Source organism: Drosophila mauritiana, chromosome 2L (assembly GCF_004382145.1).
Source record: "Drosophila mauritiana strain mau12 chromosome 2L, ASM438214v1, whole genome shotgun sequence".
Classification (NCBI taxonomy): domain Eukaryota; kingdom Metazoa; phylum Arthropoda; class Insecta; order Diptera; family Drosophilidae; genus Drosophila; species Drosophila mauritiana.
In genome coordinates, this window is record NC_046667.1 from 11,998,535 (window position 1) to 12,024,058 (window position 25,524).

Here is a 25,524-nt window from a genome sequence, read left to right on the forward strand (position 1 = left end):
AAAGCTTTTCCCAACTCTAAGACCAGCTGTCCAATGTCTCCCCGGAAAAAGGAAAAGTAACGCACTTATCTAACGCCTTCATCGGTCGTTCCTTTTTTTTTTTCTGTAAGATGCCTTCTTCCAGGAACTTTGTGCTCTTGACATTTTTATTTAGCTGCTGCACTGAGCGTGAAAAATGCATAAAATTTCACTTAATTTTATTCCACACCCCCCTTGCCTTTGCTGCGCGCCAAAGGAAAAGGCGAATTTCAATTTCAAATGCAGGTTTCGAGGAAGTAAATTTCGAGCAGTTTGAGTTTGATTTCTTTTTTTTTTTTAAATTGCAATTTTTGTCATGACTTTTAGTTGCCATTGGAGCGTTACTAAATCTTTGTCACGGTTCAGGTGAAAGATTTAAGTATAGTTTCGATATAGATTTTACTAGCATAGTTGATTTCAAATCATAATTTAAGCAAACAAAATTGATTTTAGAAACCAAAATCAAATATTAATTAAAGTGTGCCAGATTTCAATATATAATTGAAAGTTGCTAAAAGTTACTGTGTTTTCTAGTTAGTCCAAAATTGCAGTCTTAATCCCACGAATAAACATCGCATATACAAAGATACATTTGAGATTGGCTTGTTTCAGCTGCATCCTTGATCCTGTGCAATATCTCGTGTTTGGTTCCATTTACTTTGTGCTCCTCTACTAGTCGTAGTCAGTAAATCTGTGGATGGCAATGTTTAAGGACATTGATTTATTTAACTTCGATTAATTCGTTTCGTTGCACTCTTCGTTCACAAACGTGTTTCCAAGGTTTTTGTGCTTTATGGGTGATATATAAAGGTCGGGATATATACGTTTATATATATATATATACGTTAGTTTAGTTTTTGCCGGACTTTGGCACGTCTTGTCTGGTGGCTCTCGATTTCATCTTCCTCCCACTTGCCGGGATTAAGTTCTTTTTGTCCAAAAACGTGACTGGGTGTCGTTTTCATCAATGTTGCTGTTGCTTTTTCTTCGATTTTCCTTGGCGTTTTCTTTATTTTCACTCCGTTGGCAAACTTGTTTTTTATCGCTTTGTTCTATTTGCTTGTGTTTGTGTGTGTGAGTGTGTGTTTGTGTGTGTGTGTCTTGGGTTTGATTCTAACTGCAGTTGACATGCACATAATGGGAGTTGTGTGAGATTTTTCTTCGTTTTCTGCGTTGTTTTGATGCAGTTCCGTTGCCTCCTCCTTCGTTATCCTTCGATTGCTTTCCGTATCTATAGCTTCGATCAGCCAGAACCAGTATCCTTGCAGTATCCTTGCTCGCCGACTATGTTTTATTGCATTCCGAATGGTTTCGATTTTCCTTCATTTGTTACATTTAACGCTAGTTTAATTTTAAGTGATATTTAATCTGCTCCATTGAATGCGATATTTTCACCCAGCTTTCCTTACCTTTCAATGAAACACGATATTTTTATGATGGAATAATAATAATAGAGCGAAGAGCTTTGTTCGAGTTGTAACCTTAGAATAATAATACCCTTCCAATTAAATTTAGATTTAAAAGCTTTGGTTTCATCCGATTTTACTCTATTAAATCACAAATATTTTGAGGATCCATTTAACCACAGAATTAAAATCGTACACCCTTTTTAAATATTTTTATGTTTTTAAAACGGAAAAACTGCGAGTCTCTCATAATTCACTCACACGTCGGATGTGCCGACGACTGCTGCGTCTAACCTCACTCAGCCAGATATTTAATGGCAGTTAAAAAAGCGGCCGCAACGAGAAATGAAAATATTTGCAAATATGTGAAAAATGCAGAAAAATGTTGGTGGTGACATGGCATAAAAAGAGAGGAACTGCGACAGATTGAATTACCTGTGTGGAGCGTAGTGGGGTGGCACTGAGCCGGATACCACGCCACCTGGCCAACCAACTGAAGGGGGAGAGGGGGGGAAGGCAGCCAAAATGGCCACCACTAAATGCCGCCGATACGCTGGTGGGTAATTGCATTATGCAACTATTGCATTGCCGTATTAAGTTTTGTTGTAACCAGCGCTGGCATCACACACCGCTGAGCCCGAGGTTGAGGTAGGCCTTGAAATCGGGCGGGAAAATTGTGGGAAAATGCGGGAACATGTAGGAAAATTGCAAGTGTGGGAAACGATGGGATGCAGTGAAAAGTCTAGGTGTGTGTGTGTGCAGGATCCGGAAATGGATTTAACCAAAGCTCTGGATGGCAGTGTGTGTGTGTGTGTAACTTGGCCACAGATTTGGCGCATAAAAGAAAGGGAATTTCTGCCACATCCAAAACAGAATCTACAAAAACGTATTTTGGTAAAATGGAAATGGAATGCCATGCGAAAAGAGAGTTAAATAAAAAGGTAGATGGAATGTTTGCAGGCCTTATTTAAAGAGACATTTTAAATAGCTGAATGCTGTAATATTAATAATATATTTCTAAAATGGAGTAAACTATGTATAAGTATTTTTGGTACTTTAAAACTATAGAAGGCACTTTAAATATTGCTTAGTTTGAGGGGTTTTTATTATACCATCATGTATGAAACAGGGTAGAGAAAACTAATGTTTAAGTTTAAGTATCACTTAGTATGCTGGTCACACTTGCCGTCGACTCTCGCACCCTCATAAATTTCAACACCTTGGCCACCCTATTTTCGCCCAAAAGTCGGCCGAACCACCTTCGTGTGGCACCCTACATCCTTCCCAGGAAACTTACACTCCAATCTCAAACGCGACACATTTGCCGGGGCTATAATGTTCAATTTAGTGCCAGGCTGTCATGTTGTTGCCACATTTCTAGTCGCCCTCTGGGCCACGCCCATGGCTTACTCAGTTTTCACACGTTTTCCATTCGGGCATTTTGCCCAGCCCACCTCCGCTAATAACAATAATTTTCATAATTTCCCAGTGCCACCTTTTACGAAGCCAGCTCGCAAATAAACTCAATTTAACCCTCATGCTAATCTTATGCTACTCCCTTTATTTTCCAGGTTGCTGCTTTGTGACATTTTATACGAGACGCGCCGCCCTGAAAGCCCAGGATGCTTTGCATAATGTTAAGACGCTAAATGGGGTAAGAAAATTTTGATTTGTGTTACGATTTTATCAAGCTCAACCCTCTCAACTCCATTATAAGTTAAACGGAAATACACCAAAAGTTTCAAATGAATATATATATATTTTAAAACAAGCTTTATTTCGTTGAAAAAATCTGATATAAAACTTTGTTTTATTCAATTACCTAATATATTTCATTAGAAGAACCATAAGAGAGAAATTAGAAGAATATTGCATTTTAGAGCTGTGATTTTCTTTAAGTGCTCAAAAGCCCTAGTAATTACCCTTTTGAATAAGACATTGTTAGTCACCTCGTAATGCTTTCGAGCCTAAATTGAGGCACTCGGCAGAGAAGTGGAAGAGACATGGGCATCACGGTCTTTAATTGGAGTTTTCGCTGATCCGACACAAACAAGGGAAAACTCTATAAACTTATCATGAAACGCTATCATCCGGCTGACAGCACAGCAAGCGGGATATTTTGTGGGCGTGGCGGGACGGGGCAGCAGAGCATCATCGTCGTGATTCCTCTCGCCTCCTTCATTATGGCTAACTGACTCGCTGACTGACAGATTGACTGGCGTTTGGACTGACAGAGCCATGACACCGCACAAAAAAAGCCAGAAATACTGTGGGGCTAAAATAAAATGCATCGCAGGGGGAAATGTTTTTGTAAAGCGCCTGCAAGGAAAAAAAAATCGTGGAACGTGAAATTCTTCCTCCTCTATTTTCCAATATAGTGTTTTTTCTTCTCTACGCTCTGAACATTTCCCTATAAAATGCAAGTAATTTCAAAAGTTTAGTCCTGTGTCCTGTGGCAGCTTAAAAATGGAGAAGGAGCGCAAAAACTGCGAAAATTGTTAGCACAAGACACGTGCCAAAAGTAGTTTCTTCAGTCTTACTAGCGTTGAGGTATGATAAATTGTTCGATAAGTTCTTCTAAGAAATTATTAAATATTTAAAATATATGTGCAAAAGAAGCAGAAAATTGAATTATAGAAGAAGAAATCTAAGAAATCTAACAATATTACATAGATAGGTGTTTGGTAGGGAAGTTTATAGTTGTATTTGCCATTAAGCACATCGGTGTACTTTCTGCATTTTTTGGAATGCAACGAGTCCTTGCAAGGATATTGAATAGGTCGATCATTATTCCGTAATTTTTCTGGCGGTAAGAGAGCAAGCCAAACCGCAGGCACAAAAATGTCAATTTGCACTTTGGACCAGAAGCAGCTGAAAAGCGGAAAAGCAAGCAGAGTTCTGGAAAAGTTGTCAGCACAAGTGCAAAGGGAAAAGATATATATATGGAATGGGTATGGACGCGGGAGGAGGGGGGGTATGGGTGTTGCGGGGAGGAGGGGTCAGGAGATAGCGAGCAACGTCAGCAAAAGCGAGCGACATTTGGCAATGTTGCTTTTTATTTGGGGTTCCCTTCACTTTTTTGTTCATGCTGTACCCTTTTTTTTTTACTTCTTCTGTAGCGCCATCAAATAAGCATTGAATATTATTATTATTTGAAAGCCATGTGTTGGCTGCGAAAAAGCAACCAGGATTGGGAGAAAAAGCGGAAAAGCTTCCTATGGACAATGCTTATGTCATCACGTTATCGGCTCCCAAAAAGAGGAACTGACATAATTTGCATGTAGCTTCGTGGCTGCAGCTGCGATATTTATTTTAGAAAATTGCTATGCCACATTTGTGGCGATGACGGCTAAAGGGCGTAGAACGGGACATGTGCGTGCTGCATCTGATTCCCATCGTTGTTGCCACTGCTTTTGGCAGCTCCACTGACAGGCTTTGACGTTGGCTTGTAATTTTCTTGCACAATTTGCGATTGTTATCGAAAGGGAAAAATTGCTTTGGAAAATGCATGTTGATTGCTGGTGAATGTTAAAAGAATTATATTAAATTTTATTTAATCGTTGACATTTAGTTTGTGACCTATTGCTTCGAGCTTTGGAATTCGTTATCGTTATTTTGTCATTCGATTAACTTGGAATTACCGCCCATATCGATAACATATCGCAGTGCTGCATTTCATTATCCACATTTCGCAGATCAAGTAGTGCACACCAGCCAATAATTGCCCCAATAGAAAACAGTTGCCTGCGATATTTCAACCAATTACTTGGTGGCAGGAAAAAGCCAACCACGAAAGCTGGTTGACAAGGTGAGGAAAGGACTTCCACCTTCGAAACTCTACTTCTCCTGGTGGGGGCGTGAATGCCGCCTGTGTTTGACTGGTAATTGCTACTTCCTGCATATAAATAAATTGGCAGAATAAGAAAGGCACAAGGTGGCGGTGGCGGAGAGCCGGGTTGACTTTGGCTGCAATTTGTAACCAGTCGCGTTGCGTGTATTATTTACGGCCAGCAGAGGTTGGGCCAGGAAAGCGGGAAAGGCGGTAGGTGGCGAGGGGCAGAGGGCAGCGCCCGAGGGAAGTACAAGGACATTGCCTTCTAGCGTAGACTGTCGTCGTTTGTTCGCCGCCCGTTTGCCAATAAATCACGCGCCATTAGCCAAGCTGTAGTTTCACGCGGAGGTGAGGACGTGACACGCGTGAGAGGTTAATAAAATGTAGTTTCAGTAACTTAAGAACAGTTGCGACCAGTCCAACTCAGTAAATAGTTTCGTAGATAGATAGATAGATATCAACAAGCTATTAAATCGCAAGATTTGGATTACATTGATGCAAGAATGTATTCCATGGTATTTCCTGTTTGCCCCAAATCACGCTGCCATCTCTAAGGACAGAAGGCAGACTGACCTCGTGCCCGATTCGCGGTCTCTTTTAGCGCGGAAAGGGGCGTGGTGCGAGCTTTAAGCTTGTTTTAATTAGAAGACGCTACGAGGTGTGTGTGTGTGTGCGCGAAAAATTACATTTAAAACACGCTGCAAAGTCTAACGCATATTTTAGGATTTTTGCAGCAGACCACCCCGTTCACATTTTACACACCGCCCGTGTCCTTTTTAGCGACCGCTGAATAAATGTGTTTGGCTTTTGTCAAGGATTTAGGCGGAGGCTTTGTTCCGTGTCCTGCGAGGCTCCTTTCTGCCTTTGCCTGCATTCCATTCATTATGCAGCTTAAGTGGATGGTGGTGGTGCTGGCCCTGCGGAAAGGAGGAATGGGCTCTTCCGCCCGATTTCCCCCTATTCCTCTATTGCACCAACGGCAATCCCTTGTCGCCGTTTTTGGCGACTGCATTTTGGCCCTAAGCTCTGTAAATTAATCGCGGCCTTCTCTCTTTCGACCGGAACCACGGAGCATATTGCGCTCTAATATTTCAAATGTGATTAACAAAGTCCGGAAACGGATTTGATTTTAACGAGAGAAAAGGGTAGGATTAAAACAAGGGAAAATACGAGACTTTTGGTGATAGAAGGAATTTGTACAATATAATACATACTAATACATACTTATACATATCGTTATACAAAAGAATAAATTTATTTCGGCAGCAATCAAAAATGAATTCATTTACTAACTCTACCAACTATGTCAAGGACTTTTCCCAAACCAAACCAATTAGTTTTCAATTTAAACTCTCATTAAATTTTCTTTTCATTTCGTTTTATTTCAGATGTACCATCCCATTCAAATGAAGCCCGCCGATAGCGAGAATCGCAATGGTAAGTTTTTATTAAATTCACAAAAAACCAGTCAAAAAAAAAAAAGAAAAAACTAGTAGTTGAAATAGAAAGCTATACGCACACAATGCGGTGAATAGATGCGGTGTTTTGTGCATGTGGGTGACTAAAAGTATGCGAAGCCGAAATATTTCCACCGCCAACAAATCAACAAAACGCGGTACAAAGTGACCAGCGAGGCGTGAGAAATATGTGTGCGATGTTCAATCGGAAATCAAACACAAATGGGGGCTTATGGATGGAAAATGCAGCGCCTGAAAGGACGGAAGTATTTTTCACCCAACATACTACCCTAAATTAGGGAATTTTTAGAAGAATTCTTTACATATACGTATATTGAATACAATTTTTTACAAACTCAATATATTCTACATGTAAGTAGAATAAGAGCCTAAAAACCCGCATCTGAACTACATTCAATGGGAAAACTAAGGTCGCATGAACGGTGAAAAGAGAGAGACGGCCAGTGGGTGACAGAGATAGACAGTGAGCGATCAGAATTTTGGTGGCGGTGGAAATTGCGTGCGAAAAACGCGGTCAACCCAAAAGCGGGCAATAGTATTTGACAGTTTTTATTGGCAATGGTCAAGGGGAAAACGATGAAAAGCTCTATGGAAGGGAAAATTGCGAAAAACAAGGAAAGGCAGCTGGGTGTACATATGTATGTACGTATCTCTGTGTGTGCGTAAACGAAATTTTTTGTACGGATTTTTCATTGAACTTTCATTTCTGCATTCTGCCTCTCCACCATCCCTTTGTTGCCAAAGTTCGTTGTCAGCTGTCGGTCACTTGGCAGTTAATTAAAAACCATCAATTATGTGAGCCAGCAAAAATTGCCAACGCAAAAACAAAAAAAAAGAGTGTTCAAAAAGCTGACAAAAAAGTTGGTGAACATTTTTTAATTTATGTTAATTTCAGACAGGAAGCTTCAACCCGCTTACACTTTTGGGGCGGCTTCTTTTAATTACACCCATGATATTAATCTGCTTAAGTGACCACAAAAATGTTGCTCCTCACCCACACACACACACACACACACAAAGGAAGGGGAAGGGAAAAGGGCCAGAATGCCACGTTTAATTGGGGGACCTTGCGGCGTTTATTGTTAACAAGCTGTAAAAAAAAAAAAACAGAAAATGCAAACTGAGTGCAAAAAAAGTTTCGCTGGCACTGCGAGTCTTCCTGGCAGCCAAACTCTGCTCTCAAAATCCCCCACCATCTGCTTTTTCAGCAATGTGTAATTACGCTTGTACAACATGGCGTATGCTTAATAATTTTTCGGCACTCTTTCCTCTGTGTGTGCTTAACTAATTTTTTCCCATGCTTTTTTAGTGGGTAGCTGATGGATAAGTACATTCAATGGCGGTAATGAGGAAAATTATAGTTTGCATACCAAAAACTTCTGCTAATTTCTCTATAATGTTTAGTGAATTTAGCAGCTTGTTTTAGATCCCTTTTTCGAGCTGAAAACAAAAACCCTCCTGTGTGTGGGGGCTTTTCAATTTCAGATAAGCCCTTTGGTAGCGACCGCCCGCATTGCGCCTAAAACAAATTCGATGCAAATTCAAGTTGGACGCCATCCAATGTTTGCCGCATTATAGACAGACGACGGCGACTCCCCGGCAAACAGCGAAATTGCAATTCAATTCAATATTCCAAACTAGACAGAGAGAAATGTGGCATGTTTCGTGATTTGGCACTTTAACCTCGAAAGCAGCAGCAGCAACAAAATGTTTTAAATAACAAAAAAAAAAACCAAACGAAAACAACTGGCAAAAAAGTTTGGCTAGAGCCCACAACGGAAGCGATATAATAGAAAAAGATGGCAGGAATATTTTTCCCACCCTGGTTTCCTCTTTTTTCAATGGTTTACCACCAAAGTGTTTGGATATTGTGGTGTGGGTATGTGGGCGGCGGTATTCACAGCCTAGAAATCGAAAAAGTATTTCTAGAAAAGACAGTTGTCGTCTCAGCGTAACAACAAACGGAAGGTGGCAATTTAATAAAATGCTTGAGTGAGTCGCCGAGTTTTGTTTCCTGCTTGGCTCAAGCTTTTTTCCTCTCCTTCCACGCCTTACTTAAATTTTTCCTTTTGGCCAAAAGTTCCTTGCGCAAAAGTGTGTTGCATACTTTTTGGCAGGCGGAAATCGCTAAAGAGGACAACCCTCTGATAGGTATTGTTATTCTTGATTCTTTGACTGCGTTGTATAATAGATTCTAAAATGTCTTTTACCGAGTGCTTTAGTCAAAGGCTTAAGTTATCGTGGGAATCGAAGCAGCCGCCTTCAGTAAAATAACACGGAATATATATGGGCGCTGTAAATACTTTTCTGAGAAGAGCATTATTAGGGCTAATAGGTTTCTCAAGAACGAACTTAATAAATCGTTCTGTTTTTAAACCAATTTTATGAATTTAAAACTCGAACCATACGATTTCCCATTTCCCACAAAGCTCTCCCTCGCTCAAATGTAAAACTGCGGATTAAAGCGAGTCAAACAATCAAATGAAATTATCCCCGACGATTTGTTTACCTTTGATCTTTCATCACAAATTCAATCAACGATTGCAGCTTGCACATAAAATCCTCGAACCCACAAAAAGTGCTTTCCTGAAGAAAAACCCCCTCAGCCATAAATACCGAACAAATGACTTCTCATTTCCACCTAAATTGAAGCAAAGGGAGATGGAAAAATTGCATTCAAATTTTATGACACTCTGCGACTCCGGAGCTTTTCCTCCTCTCTGAGCCTGGGCCGAAAAACCCTCAACGAAAAAGTAGAAAAGCCAGAAGGACATAAATACCTCAAGGAAGTTGGAAAAAAGCAGGGGGGGATACAAAGGGAATATTGTCTAAGGGGAAAAAGTGCATAATAACAGCGATTTGCATTACGTTAAGTAAAAAAAAGGATGGCAAACGAGACAACAGCAAAATGTGCAAGCAAATCAAATGAGTAAGCAAAAGTGGAAAAGCGGCGAGAAAAGGGGGAAGGTGCGAAAAGCAGCAACGTGGTAATCAGAGCAATTTACATGCAAGCAAACTTCAAACAGACAACGAGGAAAAGCGGAAAATACTAAAATAAGGAGCAGCGAGTCCAAAGACAATGTCAAGTTTTGAAGGATTATGGGGAAAATGGATAAGAGAAGGGCAGCTACTAGGGTGATATTACATTTTCAAGTTACTCACAATTTTCACTTGTGTAGCTTGCGCCAAGATTTTATTTTATCTCTAAAAAGGATAGATATAGGATCCTTTTAAAGTTAATTCTTGATCACGATCAATAGCGGAGTCGAATTAAGGATTCTAATTTGGTATATAGTCGAGTTTTATAATAACTTTGCAGAAATAATACAAATCTTAAATCTTAAAATAAAGTTGCAAGCTAGATACTGGATGTAAACATCTTCACGTTAATTCCGTAAATTTTTGGATCTGCAGACGATTGCATTTGCCAACTGCAGTGGAAAAACCAAAGAATGAAATGATGTTGGGCGCTGTTGTTGTCGTGAAAATGCGGCGGGGGAACATATGAATTTTTGCCCACTGCATATGAAATCGATATGCAAATGTTGTGCGAGGTTTTCCCCGGCGTCAACAACAGCTACAGCAAAAAAAAAAAAAAGAAAATAGGAAAAATAAGGAAAAAGACAACAACGTTGGCGGCTCCTTCTTACTGCTATGATGATGATGCACGTATTGTTTGCTTGTAAACATGATAAAAATTCAAATTAGCCATAATATATGGCAAGTCAAGGAGAGAGTACACACACATATGAGTCTTCATTTTGTGGCGCTGAAATGCAAAATGTGCCAAGAAATTACCGCACAAACTTTTACCATGGGTGTACGAAGGAACCTTGAACAAATTACGTATTGTATTTGCATTTCTCGTACACAAATCAATGAGTCAACTAGAAGGTGAAAGTTGAAGTTGTGAACACCTCATGTGTAGTTGATGTCTATTAGATAAATTAGCTTTTCTAAAGTACAGTACAGCTTTAAAGTAGTACATTAATATGAGTAAGCTAATTAGTTTTACATAAATAAGATTGACTTACAGAACACTAAACTTTCTTTTGTGAGCAATGCGTTTCAAAGGTTCTCAAAGCCAACTTTTTGTGAGCGACAAAAGGTGTTAATTAACTCATTAGCATCAGGTGCTACAAGTACGCGAATGAGCAAAGAATATACACACACATTCATCAAAGGCTGATGAGAACAAAAAAGTAAACTAAGCTAGACCAACATTAAAAGTCGCTTAAAAGCGCTCAACTCAGAGTCAACAATTTCACAAGGCAGCCAAAGTTGCTAATCAAGTTTTTGCAGTCGAGAACAACCATCTTTGTATGAGATGAAATTAGATCTAATATGCGATGGATTTATACGACTAGGGTCTAGATCTCGAGCGCAGGTTAGTTGCATTTCCAACGTCAATCAGTTCGAATCGAGTGGACGAGACGAATCGGCGAGCAATCAACTTGATTTATTTTCCCCCCATCGCGTACGTGCTAAAATTCCAATTTTCGCGAGTTTATTTTGCCTTTTTTTAATTGAGCCTATTGTTTGGTATTTAAATTCGATGCGAATCCCTTTTCATCCGCCCCGTTCGCCTCAGTCAGTCCTGTTTGATTCGCTTTCATTAATGGACGTTGCATGTGTGACGTTGCTTAATTAGTTGCCATCGCCATCGTCTGGTTCTGATGACTTTTCCTTTTTCCTCGGCCCCTGATTGATGTCAATTTATTTTTAGTGGATCGAGTTTTGCCAATACGTCGGCCAAAGGGTAGTCGGGCTAAAAAAATTTAAAAAAAAGTAAATAGAGCACAAAGGAATTTATTTAAATCACAGCGAAACTTATCGTTGATGGACAGGCTGTGAAAGTGAAGTAACAAAGAACGACGGAAAACAAACCAAAAATATTTACATAAAACCGGGTGTCTCTCCAAAAACTTACAAATAAATTGGATTTACACGGAAAATCAAGATTAATTAAAGTAAGTTCATAATGGAAAATTGTACATTTAGTTAGCTTAGTAAATATTCATTACTAACTAAGGACTTCAATTTTAAATCATTAAGCTATGACATTTTACAAATGTATAATTTACATCAAATGTATTGGTAAAAAACTTACATCAATGTATTGGTAAAAAATTTACATCAAATGTCACCCTTTTTGCAAACAGTCCATCAACCTTTTCATGCAATTCGCAAATGTCGCATGCCTGAAATAAATCGATTCGAATTGAAATGATCCAAAATAAAATCGAGCAAGCGAATTCATTGTCTTCGAACAATTGCTAGTATCACTTTGCAAAACTATATTTAGGATCGATTTAAGGAAGGCGTCTATAAAATCAGACGCCGAATTGCCAAACGCTTTAATTGCGATCACGGAGGAGAACTCTCGATGCCAGCAATTGACTGAAAGAAAAGACTGAAATCACACGCTAAAAGTGCGAAATCTTCAAGAGAAACTCACTTAATAATTTTTGTTTACTGTTTTATGGCAAATCGAGTCGGAAAATATTGAACTAAAACCATTTGTGTATTCATATATCTGATTGTTACACGTTGAACGTATAATAAAAAAAACTATCGATCTAAAAAAAAGGAATCTAAAATCAAAGTACAATAAATAATACGTTAATTGTGCGTGGCTAAAAAGAAAAGTAAACAGTAAACACCCAAAAAAAAGAGTTGCGTGTTCTTCGAAATATTGATAATAAAATTCTTAAATAATAAATAATCAACGTCTGGGAAGAAGTGTTAACTTGCTGATAATTGAGTTGAATATTCGTGTTTAATATTTATTATATTTGCTTATTGAATTTTCCACTTCCCTCGCCTGTTCGAGACTCACGATTCTTGTTCTTTTTTTAACGCTCTCTGCTCTCTATCTCTCTCTCTTGCTATTTTTCTCTGTCTGTGTGTGTGTGCGTATCTCTGTTCGTGTGCGTGTCGAGTATCTGTGTGTGAGCCTGAGTGTAAGTGTGAAATATTTTCAAGAATTCTCTCTTCTCCGCTCGCCAACGTCGTCGTCATCTCATCATCATCTGACATGATAAATAATTCAACTGCAATCGGTTTCGTAAATAGCCAAAAAGGAGCCAACGGCTGCGGATGCGGATGCGGCGACGAGTGCGGATGCGAGTGCGGATCCTGTGAGGGAAATATAGCGAAAACATCAGCGCGAATATCTGAGCCATCTGAGCCAACAGCATCGGAGAATGTTGCCTTCATTGGCGGCGGCAGTGGCAACAGTCAATTATCCTCAGTAATTGAGAATTTATCCCATAACAGCGACGTTGCAGCCGCATTGTCCTTTAACCCAGGAGCGTCGTCATCATCATTATCATTATCACCAGAAGCAGCAGCAGCAGCAGCATCTACCTTAACATTATTTGCTGGCGGAGCAACAGCAGCAGCAGCAGGATCCACCTCGACAACAACGCACCGCTCCACGCATAAATCCTATCCGCCAATAAATTCAGCATATTGGCTGCCACCGTCGCATCCATCACCGTATGCGGTGCCAGGTAGGAGTCGCAGATTCCTCTCAGATTCCACTCGGTGTTCCCCACTTTCCACGACACCTCCCTTTTAACGCTGCAGAAAAATTCGAATTTTATCTAGTGATGAAATCGTGATACTATCGTAGTTACTAAAGATTGTATTAACACGTAAACTTATTAAAGTTGATGAAATGTGAGAGGTATATTGAGTGGGGGTAATTTAATATACTTATATATGCAATAAAAGTAGTTGTATTCTGCGCATACTTAATAGATGCTATCATAATTACTTATACATAGATGCAGTTTCCAGTGTTTGAGAACTATAAAGATATAATATTATAATAAAACGAATTATGGAATCAACAACACTACACAACTTTCCTCCTACTCCTAATTTAAGTAGTGCTTGTGTACTACATAACTTTTCTACTACTAATTTGAGTAGTGCTCGAATACTTTGTTTATTCAACATTGCCATCTCTGGCCGTCCAGGTCAGTTATCGCTCACTCAGCCGTCCTGCTCGACCTGTCGACCTTTCCGCCACCCACTCATCCGCCCTGTGGGCCCACTCTCTTATTGATGGTCTGTTGATGTTGAGTGTTATCTACCTTGTCGCAGGAGTTGCCAGGAGTCGTCAGCCGACCAAATTGCCTTACATTCACATTACGATGTACATATATAGCCCTCACCGTTGGCGTGTCTCCCTCTTGGCTGCCTTTTAAAATTGGGTAATTAAGGCAATTTATTGGACCACGCGCGCGTCTCGTCCTTGTTGTCATCCGTCGGTGGGTTGAGATTGAGGCAGGATTCGGACATCAAATTGCCAAGACATCGTCATTAAGCAAATTGCCCATGACCCAATTGGTCTTTTAATTGTTGCCAAAATAAATTCGGAATGTGAGCGGATTGCAAATAACTTTTCGGCAGTTGTAGTTAGAAAATAAGATATCCTGCTGAATCCTTAAATCTTTGAAGCCAATTGGCTGCATATTTTCATCAGCAGTCGCCCGCTTAATTTTTCAACCTTTCCGCACATAATTTCCGCTCTTCATTTTATTATCTGTTAATGCCAAACCACAAGCGAGACAAAAAAAAAAAGAACAACATCTGGTAAACATGTTTAAAACCTTACATATTCTTTTTTTTTATTATTTGGGTCTTTATCACCTGGATGTGTCCTCGCCAGCTGGGCCACGCCCATTTCGCTGCGCCCACGCAGTCATCAGTCGGCCACAAGTTTACACTTGACTTCGACATTATTAACGCTCAGAAACTTTCTCTCTGTATATTTAACAATAATTTCTCCCTGACATACACGTGTTGCCGGCCTGACACTTTTTTCCGCTTAATACACTTCACCAAGCCGTCCGTGGCAGAAGGACACAACAATAAAGGACATTGTCCCGCATCTCTCTCGATATGGGAAAAGTAAAAATTTATATTTTACACTTTATTTTCAATGAGTTTGTGGGGTAAAATTTCAGTTAAGTGTGTAAAATTTAATGTGGGTAATGTGCAGTAAACCTACAGGAATGATTAAATGCTTTAAATATTCTGTGGAAGAGATAGTATGAAAATATATATACTAAAGTATGCATATCTTAACTCCCAATTCCAGTGTTTCCACTTTAATTATTCCACAAAATTCGTATAAAATTAAATCACGTCGCTATACTGTACATCAATGTGTTAACCCATCCTTTCAAAGGACTCTTAGCCCTTGACTTGCACACTTGTTACTCCATAAATCACTGCTGGCCAAATTGCCATGCAAATTTTAACTGCTCTTTAATTTTCTGCTAAATTAAACGTTAAATAAACTGCCGGAGAGCAGCACCCATTTCCACCACGTGAACGTGACTGGGTCACAAAGCGGCGGCGAAGAAGGGTATAGAAGTTTAACAAAAAAATATTTTTTTAAAAAGCAATTTTCTCGCACACAAAGGGAGTGAGATTATAGTAGTAGTAGTAGTAGTAGAACGGCAGAAATTTATAACCTTTAATTGCTTTGACCCAAAAATGTGCAGCAGCCAGTAGGGCACTACGATTCGGGTCCTGGTTCGGTGGGTGGTCCTGTGATCCTGGCCACAAACGCCAAATAGCCTATGGGCGGTATGTGGGCATGGCCCAGACTACTGGACCCGCATAAAATTATTATTTTTTTTCGTTTTATTCCGCCATCCTTTTGTTGTTGCAGCCTAATGCATTTTCACATTCAGAGAGCAGCAACGTGTGCCATTTACCCACATAGATGCAACTTTCTACCCGCAGACGCATCTTGCACTAAGAAAAAGAAATGAGCCATTGGCAACTTTCATAAATTTTGCTTTCAACTAAAGTACTTAAACTAAAGTACTTAATATTGCCTAAACGATGATGATATAAGATTAGGAATAAGTAAGTTTCCACTTAAAATTGGTTGTAATTTCCTGCAGCTAAATACTTCTGATCCTAAACGCCTGTATTTTATTCGAGTGTAAAGTAACTGGTATGATTTGGCCTGGCCTCCATTTAGAGTGATGGCGAAACCATGGCATTCCCTAATCTAAGAGCCAGTCGGGTTTCAGTTACCATACCATAGTTGCGCGCAAACACCCTGCCCTGCTCTATTTTGGCCAGACTCTAGTTGCCGTTTTATGCAAATGAATTGGTTTTCGGGGAAATTCTTTACACTTTGTTTTGGGCCAAACGGGATGGCGGAAAAGGCTTTTGGTGAAGACGGAGCACTGGAGTCCACTACTGGGTGGTGCATCTCCAGGGGCAGGGTATTCGCACACAAGATGCAAATGCATTCCCAGAGCTTCTTTGGCTGCTTGGCCGACAGTTGTTGGTTGGAGTGACAGTCTGACGCACTGACTGAATGATTGCAGAACCAACCAACTAAGGGAATGACCGACTATCTGGCTGGCTGACTGACTGACTGACTGTCCAACTGAGTGACGCATGGCAGCTTACTAAGCCTTGTTGGTTAATGGGCAACTGGAATTTGGCTTAGAAATATTGCGTTACTCACAATTCCTTAAATAACTATAAACTGACATAGTGCTGAAGAATTTGCGAGAAATCCATTGTTTAGTTCGGAAATGTAGCTTGAAGCAGTATTATTTTAAATTTTAGAAGATCAGAAAGAATAAAAGGGTTTTTGGCCACCAATTCAATTGACTGGCGCTTATCTCGTTCAACGTCGGCAATGTCCTTATTTATTTTTAGGCCCATACAAAGTATTTGCATATTTTCCATATAATATTGATAAAAATGGATACGAAAGCGAACCCTTCTTCACATTTTTATGCATATATGTTATTATCATAATCAAACTGGAACTACTTACTTTCACTTTTCCTCCCTGTGCTCCTTGTGCACACATCCTTTTTCGAAAAGCATAATAAAAAGGAAGTGTAACCCAAAAAATTGAGGCAGAGCCATAAAATACAATAAAGGAAGTTGAAAGTTCTTCGACACAGAAACCCATTATCACAGTTACACACACTCGCACACTCATTGTTCAAATCAAAAGTTTTGACCCCACATGCACCCCCATAATGGACACCCATTCATATTTTCCCCTTCTACCCATAACACATTTACGTGTGTGTGTGTGTGTGCATGTGTGCGTGCGTCCTTCGTGTCCTTTGCTTGACCCTCAAAATGTGTAAAAATGCAAATAATTTCCAAAGCAATAGCCATCGTTCTCGCTCCCACTTTCTTGCCTTATTGTTATGCTCTTGATTATGTTGCTGTGCGAGGCAGGATATATGGGTGGATATCTGTGTGCTCGTGTATGCTGGAAAAACATGTCCTTTTTATTGCCTCGACATGAAAATTTATGTTTCCCTGGTAGTAGTTCCAGTTCCTTTGGCCTCTGTGTTCGCAATTTTTTCTGTGGCTCATTTTATTGGCCGGCTGTTATTTCTGTTGTTGCAATGACATTTTTGTGGCTTTCATGTCATATCGATTTATTAACCTGTACGAACTATTGTCCATCGTTGTTGTTACCGAATTGATAAATGAGCCAAGTTTCTGGAAATCGTTTTCGTCTTCGCCTCCATTTTATTATTGAGGGGTGTTGAAATTTATTTCCTTCGTGTCCTGCTGCCCGCCAGCCTCATAATGGAAATTTATACGCTAAAGTTCTATTTTTGGTGCAATTATCTTTGATATATATGCATAATCCTTGTTAGTCCTTCGCCACTTCAGCGTTGCCGCAACTCCACTTGATATTCAATATTTTCTTGTGGCAAGAAAAACGAAGGGAAAAATAGATTAAGCACAAAGCAACACAATTTCAATGCAATTAAAATGTAAATTTCGTTTATGCATTCCCAAAATATATGCAGGAAATAAAAGTTGTATTCTCGAGGAAGAAAAGGAAGAGGGGAAAAGGATTCCCAGGAATAAGAGGGACAAAATATATGCAGGGGGACCTGCCGAACCGATTGTGTCTAAAAGTGGAAAAGGACTTAAATAAAGTCCTTTGATCGTTTCGAGGCGGGTGAAAAACAGTTTATAAAATCAATCCAAGTAATTAATAAAAAACAAGTTGAGTGCATCGACTATTACATACCCCTCACTTAGCTAAAAGAAAAGTGAAATAGAGATATGAACTACACATCTTTCTTACTTATCGAATAAAAGGATATTAAAGGAATAATATACATGAAAATTAATGTTCTTGATATAAAAAGGGAACAGAATTCCAGAACACCCTGCCTTCGGCGAACATTTTGCCCTCCGTTGAACTGCCGACTGCTGGCGATTAAAATTTAAATTTTATACATCCAGCGAAGAATTTGCCATAATTTTGTCGGCAGCTCAGCTCCAAATTAAATTTAATAATGCATTGGATTTATGTTGGCATTGGCGGAGAGAATTTCATTAGGCAGGTGGAAAAGTGAAATATATACGTGCAGAGCTCTAAAGCCATAAGAATCCAGAAAAGCATTCTCAGCGTTCCAAAAGTGAAAGTTATGAACAGTCGTAGTTTAAAAATTGCTTTAATGGTTTAAATTTATATGTATTTAATACAATATAAACAGAACATTTTCAATACAAACGTTTTTAAAGCTTAAAATAAATGTGACCTAATTCAAAGAAATGTGACCTTATTAAATTTTGATTCGATTTCGAATTTTTCATCAAATTTAGTTTAACATTTTAAAACCTTTCCGTGTTTCTTGCAAAATCTTACACATTACATTTTGGTTTTATATTTCTAAATTGTTTTTCAATTTTCAAGCATGTGGTTTTTGAACCTGTCATTGTGTGCGTGTGTGCGTAACTATGTTCTGGGCATATGTATTTGTGCATTTCGATGCCAGTGTGCGACTATTGCCGCAGCGCTTGATTAGATTTTGCCACTCTCACTCCCCCCGCTCTCACTAAGCACCTCCACCCCCTTTTTCACAGTGTGCGTATAACCACAGCCACAACAACAACTTGGAGGGGAAAAACAACAACGCGAGTTCAGCATGGAGAGTTACATTATTTTTGCGAAAATTTGTTAAATATGCCAAACACGCAGCGATGCATGCAAAGTGGCAAAAGCAGCCAGGTGAGGAGTGCAAGAGCGGGGGGGGTGCGGTGGTGGTGGTGGTAAGTGGGCAGTTGGGGGTGGCAATGGGAGGCAGGTGGGTGGCCTCCATCCAAGCAAGGCAAGTCCATCCAGCCGTGGCATTGCGTACGCGTTTGCTCATATTTGTGACATAAATAAGCTAAGCCAAGTGTGCTGGCCAACAAGGGGGGAGGGGAGGGGTGAGTGGCGATGAAGGGGGCTTACATGGGTGGTGTTGGAGGGGGTGGTTTGAATGAAGGATGCACGGATACCACATACGTTCACACACACACGCGCAAACTCACTCACACTCTCGGCTGAAATGGCGGCAAATATGACCCGTTTTTTTGAGCGTTGCTGCCATTTTTGGATATGCACTATATTGCGGGTATGATGAACCAAGTGATGGATTTGTAACCTAAAGGGATAAGTTCGATAATACAAACAACACTGTATTTGTTTAAAAGATTCGATTAATTAGGATTATTTGAGTAGCTATTCATTGACTAATGATTAATATTGATTTGTTGACTTTGTTATCTTGTACAAAGAGTTTCATGCTGAAACAATTTATACTCCAATTTAATTAGTCGGTATTTCTTCAGTCGGTCCCTATCAAATACCGCGCATAACCCACTCATTACATGCAGAATCCAAAGAAAAAGTGGGCGCGAATGAAGAGTGGAAGAGGTAGCGTTCAGTGCGTCGATGTCATGGCTCGTTCGCCCAGCATTTGGTTTCGGTTTTGAGTTCGAGGTTCTGGCTTCTGGGTTCTGGGTTCCCAGACTCTCTGGTTTTGAGTTTGGCTTTGGGTTGGGGTTGGAGGTTCGAGTGGTCGCTCGGTTAAGTTGAGTTGCATGCAGAAATGGCCATCGCAGGAGCAAGGAAAATAAAGTCCTGCCTGAATGTGTGTGTGTGTGTGTGTGGATGTAGGTTGCAGAAGTGGCCGCACTTTAGCCGCTTCCCTGAGCGCCACCGCCGCCCCTGCTTTTCTGCTTTATGTTTTCAAATTAAAGTCGAAAGCGTGGCAACACTTAATGTGCGCCACTAGAAGCAGATTAGTTGCATTACCCCGAAGCCGGCTCACTGACTCGTCCATTTTCCAGCCACCCGGCATTAAGCCGCCGCCTCCTCCCCCATTTTGGCCGGGTTAAGAGGAGTGGGTCGGAATAACTGCGACGAGCAGCGAGCGAGCCTGGTCCAACATATTAATAATTTAAAACTAAAGCAATTTCGCTGGCAGGACTTAAAGGTAAAGTTTTCCCGACGCCTTGCTGGCGGAATTTAACTTTAAATTGAATGCCGCTTAAGATTTGCGAGGGTTTACAGCTGGGCACTATGATAATGGGATAACTGGGTCTATATGGCTTGAAGTATTTAAATGATAAGTGATAGTCACTTTAATACTGGAATCTTTAAGTTTCTTGGCCAGTGACACTTGAACATTCCCTCCAAAGCATTTATTATAATCTAAACTTATACACATTTTCTTATTACGCTTCCTTGAGTTTGAGTCCCTCGATGGCAATGGAAAACGCTTACAATTTGCAGCTGATCGAAACTAATGAGGTCACCGCCACCGCCAAGTTTGTTTACTTTTTCGGGAAGAGGGACTTGAATTACGAAATTGGATAGTGGGGGTATTGGCATTCCGCCACCGCAAGCATCGAATTCAATGAATTTTAAAATTCCTTTTTCCCACTGGATGCGCTGCTGCTGACTGCGCGCAATTTCTGCTAGGATTATGATAATATAGCTCAAGTGCAGTTAGTCGATGTCGCTGCTGCTGCTGCTGCTGCAGTTGCACTTGCAGTTTGCGATAATCATAATAATAATGGTGCAAGTGCTCCTCCGCCCCATCTCCATCATTAAAGTGTGTGTGTGTGGGTTTTTGCATTTGATAACGCTTGGGGAATATGATGATAATGATGATGATGATGCAGCATCAGCAGCCGGAATGGCAATTGAATTGGCAGCGATAGAGGGAGAGGGAGAGGGGGAGGCAGTTGGTGGATGACGCTCCATCGAGTGGAAGGATAGACCCGCATTGCAGCACGATGATGCCTCGAAATGTGGCAAGTACCGAGTGGCAAGTGGCAGACCGAAATGGGGAAAAACCGAGGCATTAGAATACCCAGCCATTAAGCGGAATTCCAACACTTCTTGCGCTTACTCGCGACTATAAAAGTTGCCATAATAATAATACGTTTCGAATAATAATAAGTTTAAATACCCGCCATCAGCACGGCAGCAAAGTCAATGACCAGAATGGCTACTTAAAATCAATTTCCACCCCATAAGCAGCTTAATTATAATTTTAATTGATTTCCAAAAACAGATTTTCAAGTGGGCGGCAAATGGGCGCTGAACATTTTTGTGTGCCGGCAAATTGCAGGTCATAAAACATAATTTCCATTGACTAAAAATTTACCGTTTATTGAAGCGATAATATAATAATTTATAACAATGCAAACGTTATTCGATTTTTCGGATGACGATATCCAAAAATTTCTGCCAGCACAGTTAAAATCTGCGAAAACTAATTGGGCTCTATTGAAATGAAGGGGGAAATAAATATGCAAGGGCTAATTTTGTCACTAAATATTCTAAATTAAGTATATATTAAATATATATATATATTTATATAAATAAATTTTTAATGTGAAAAGCAGCTGACAGTAAATCCTGCCAATTGAAAGAGATAGGAGGGAGTACAAACTTTGCATTTATTTCGCTCAAGTCATACAAATTTAATCCGCTCGCAGTAATCGCCTGCACTTTAAATGCATTTAAGCCAATTGATTTGCAATTTGGTTTAGTTAAAAGATAGAGAGTCCAGCCAACCGAACCGAAACGATGCGATCCGCCCGCACAAACAACCACATCACATGGCATCCCGCTTTTCCCATTTGGAAAAACATTCTCAGCCAATTGCACAATTGATAACAATTAATTTGTGCAGTGCGCATTTTGCGTGTTTCTGCAAATAAATTAGTTGCACATTGGCGGCCACCTCGGTCGCCTCGCCGCCAAACTTGGAGCCCTTTTCCATGGAAAGTGCAAATATTTGGCGAAATGTTAAATGCCTGCCAATTAGTTATCGAGTCCAGAGCCCAGTTCAGCAGGCAGCAGCAGCCAGTGTTTTAATTTATGTAAAATTAATTGAGCATTGCCAAATACTGGAATTAACTAAGCCTGGCTGAGCACACGCAGGCAGGCAGACTATCCACCAAAAGCGACCACCCCCTCCTATGCGCTCCATTCCGAACCAGTCCACAACAATCCAGTTTAGACCTGGCCCTAACCCACTTGAGTGTGGTGGCACTTTTCAATGCCAAAACAGAGAGCTCCCAGCCAAGGCAATCTCAACTATTAGCTATAGGGTTACACTCGACAATGCGGTTAAGCTGGGGCTTCCGCCAGCTTTTCACGCAGCGATTAACTTACCAAGGCCAAGGTCTTAGGCTCTGCTTAGATTAATTTAATATAAATCTTACATTTTTAAGATGAAAGTAACTAAGAAGTTCGTAGTTCAGTGTGTGAATATAGATGATAGATGATGTTGTTACTAGGTTCTCATTTCTCTCCCCAATACATGAATATTTATTCGATAGTAACTGATGGCAACCATTTACTTTCAGAACGCAAACTCTTTGTGGGTATGCTAAACAAGAAGCTGAACGAGAACGACGTTCGCAAGCTATTTGAAGTCCACGGAGCCATCGAGGAGTGCACCGTCCTTCGGGACCAGAACGGACAGAGCAAGGGTTGTGCCTTCGTCACATTCGCCACCAAGCACGCTGCCATTTCGGCCATTAAAGTGGTGAGTATCGAATACTCGTATCTTGTAGATAAATGTGTGTAATATATCCCAATCGCCTTTTTAGACCCTGAGCCAGAACAAGATCATGGAGGGCTGCACATCGCCGCTGGTCGTCAAGTTCGCCGATACGCAAAAGGAGAAGGAGCAGAAAAAGATCCAGCAAATTCAGGCCAACCTCTGGAATCTGGCCAGCAACATCAACATACCGCTGGGCCAAACGGCCACCAGCGTGACCACGCCCATCCTGCCCAATCCGCCGCAGCAGCCTTCGCCGGTCCTCGGCGCAGATGCCATCACCCCGGCCTCCATCCAACTGCTGCAGCAGCTGCAGGCGGTGGGGCTGCAGCACCAGTTGTTGCAAGGTGAGCATGAACTGGAAATAACAATTGCTTAGCCATTTTCCTTCAATCTAAATGAATGGCAGCAAGCTATGATGTCTATTAGATTTTAATTTATTGTTCCCTTGCAGCCCTCACAGGACTGGGAGCCCAGCAGAGCAGCTCGGCGACGGACACCAGCGCTGTGGCGGCCGCAGGACTTTTGACCCCGATGACCGTCCAGAATCTAGCGGCCATTGCGGCCATGACGCAGCCGAGTCTCTCGAATGCCGCCGCGGCAGCCGCCGCTGCCACATCGCCAGGAAGCGCCCAACTGACCAACACGGCTGCGTTGCTCTGTGAGTTACTCCTTCACATCCTTTAAAACAGCTATTTAAGCAGCCGGGATAGTTTGGGGCAAAATCACTTGAAGCAAGCGCCTCCATTGTTAATAATTCATTAGGGCTTACCGCATCCCATAATCCCCCGGTCTTATCTCGGTCATCAGTTGCCTCGGCTAATTATCTAATTTTTTCTCATTTCCGTATTGAAGTTTTCCTTGTGCGTCACAGGGTTTTTCCACTTCTCTATTTTCGTGTTAGCCTGTTGCTGGCTTTTCTTTCCGGCACACTTTCCCTTTTCCGCAACGCTACTTAGTGTTTCTTTTATCGATTTCTAATTATCTCGACGTTGTTCTGGTTATTGCCTTTAATGAGTGTCGATTGCTTATTGGATTATAATAAGTTATTTTCGGATAAATGTATATTTGGACAAATGCGAGAAGGGTAATAGAGAGATTACAAACGCATAATTTGTTTGTTATGAGTGGGTAATATACCAGGTGTACAAGTAGGGAATGTCGGTTCGAACATATAGATGTCTCGCAAACGTAAATATTTATCGATTGTCATAAAACTTTGACCTTGTGAAGTGTCAACCTTGACTGTCGAACCACCATAGTTTGGCGCAAATTGAGCGTCATAATTGTTTACTCTCAGTGCAGTGAACATGTCGAGTTTCGTGCCGAATAAAGAGCAAACGCGGACAGTATTAATTTTCTGTTTTCATTTGAAGAAAACAGCTGCGGAATCGCACCGAATGCTTGTTGAAGCCTTTGGCGAACAAGTACCAACTGTGAAAACGTGTGAACGGTGGTTTCAACGCTTCAAAAGTGGTGATTTTGACGTCGACGACAAAGAGCACGGAAAACCGCCAAAAAGGTACGAAGACGCCGAACTGCAAGCATTATTGGATGAAGACGATGCTCAAACGCAAAAACAACTCGCAGAGCAGTTGGAAGAAAGTCAACAAGCAGTTTCCAATCGCTTGCGAGAGATGGGAAAGATTCAGAAGGTCGGTAGATGGGTGCCACATGAGTTGAACGAGAGGCAGATGGAGAGGCGCAAAAACACATGCGAAATTTTGCTTTCACGATACAAAAGGAAGTCGTTTTTGCATCGTATCGTTACTGGCGATGAAAAATGGATCTTTTTTGTTAATCCTAAACGTAAAAAGTCATACGTTGATCCTGGACAACCGGCCACATCGACTGCTCGACCGAATCGCTTTGGCAAGAAGACGATGCTCTGTGTTTGGTGGGATCAGAGCGGTGTCATTTACTATGAGCTCTTGAAACCCGGCGAAACGGTGAATACGGCACGCTACCAACAACAATTGATCAATTTGAACCGTGCGCTTCAGAGAAAACGACCGGAATATCAAAAAAGACAACACAGGGTCATTTTTCTCCATGACAACGCTCCATCACATACGGCAAGAGCGGTTCGAGACACGTTGGAAACACTCAATTGGGAAGTGCTTCCGCATGCGGCTTACTCACCAGACCTGGCCCCATCCGATTACCACCTATTCGCTTCGATGGGACACGCACTCGCTGAGCAGCGCTTCGATTCTTACGAAAGTGTGAAAAAATGGCTCGATGAATGGTTCGCCGCAAAAGACGATGAGTTCTACTGGCGTGGAATCCACAAATTGCCCGAGAGATGGGAAAAATGTGTAGCTAGCGACGGAAAATACTTTGAATAAATGATTTTTTCTTTTTCCACAAAATTTAACGTGTTTTTTGATTAAAAAAAAACGACATTTCATACTTGTACACCTGATATAGCCGAAATAAGTCGATCGATAAGCTCATCAATATTCATTTGGTCTCCTAATTTAATTCATCATTAATGAGTTGAACTTTCTACTCGAAAACCCCGCACCGAAATTGCTTTTCTATTTTTGGCTTCTTTGCCAACAAATGTGTCATCATGTGACATTCAAAGTGCCCAATTAGCCTAATTTACTAAGGGAACTACTCATCCTTCTTCCAATGCCCCTGGTCTTCTGTTTATCCAAGGAAATCCAATTACAATCAGGACTTCACTGTCAAGCTTCACTGCCGAAGAAATCGACTTAAAATAGCCAAATAGGAATTTTTCTTTTCGTAAAGGGATAGATTGACGTCTTCGGCATGTCCATCCTAATTAGCTTAGAGGATTTTTCGTTTATTCTTGCTAACAAAAATGTATTCTCTTTGATCTACTTGTCCATTGCTTTTCCCCTTCATACAAATAAATATGGATTTAATGTGCAGGCCTC

The 25,524-nt window shown here is 40.7% G+C and overlaps 1 protein-coding gene across 3 annotated transcripts in view; it reads left to right on the plus strand.

Moving 5' to 3' along the window:
• LOC117150558 (CUGBP Elav-like family member 2) overlaps nucleotides 1–25,524 on the plus strand; it is a 102,358-nt gene that overhangs the window by 64,419 nt on the left and 12,415 nt on the right. For all 3 annotated transcript variants that reach the window (XR_004460770.1, XM_033317509.1, XM_033317521.1), the window contains 5 exons: nucleotides 2,996–3,078; nucleotides 6,645–6,693; nucleotides 22,422–22,603; nucleotides 22,668–22,965; nucleotides 23,073–23,279. Coding sequence is in view for 2 of the 3 variants with exons in the window: in XM_033317509.1 (XP_033173400.1) it covers nucleotides 2,996–3,078; nucleotides 6,645–6,693; nucleotides 22,422–22,603; nucleotides 22,668–22,965; nucleotides 23,073–23,279 (819 nt within the window). In the remaining variant the exon portion in view is untranslated. The remainder of the gene's footprint in view (nucleotides 1–2,995; nucleotides 3,079–6,644; nucleotides 6,694–22,421; nucleotides 22,604–22,667; nucleotides 22,966–23,072; nucleotides 23,280–25,524) is intronic.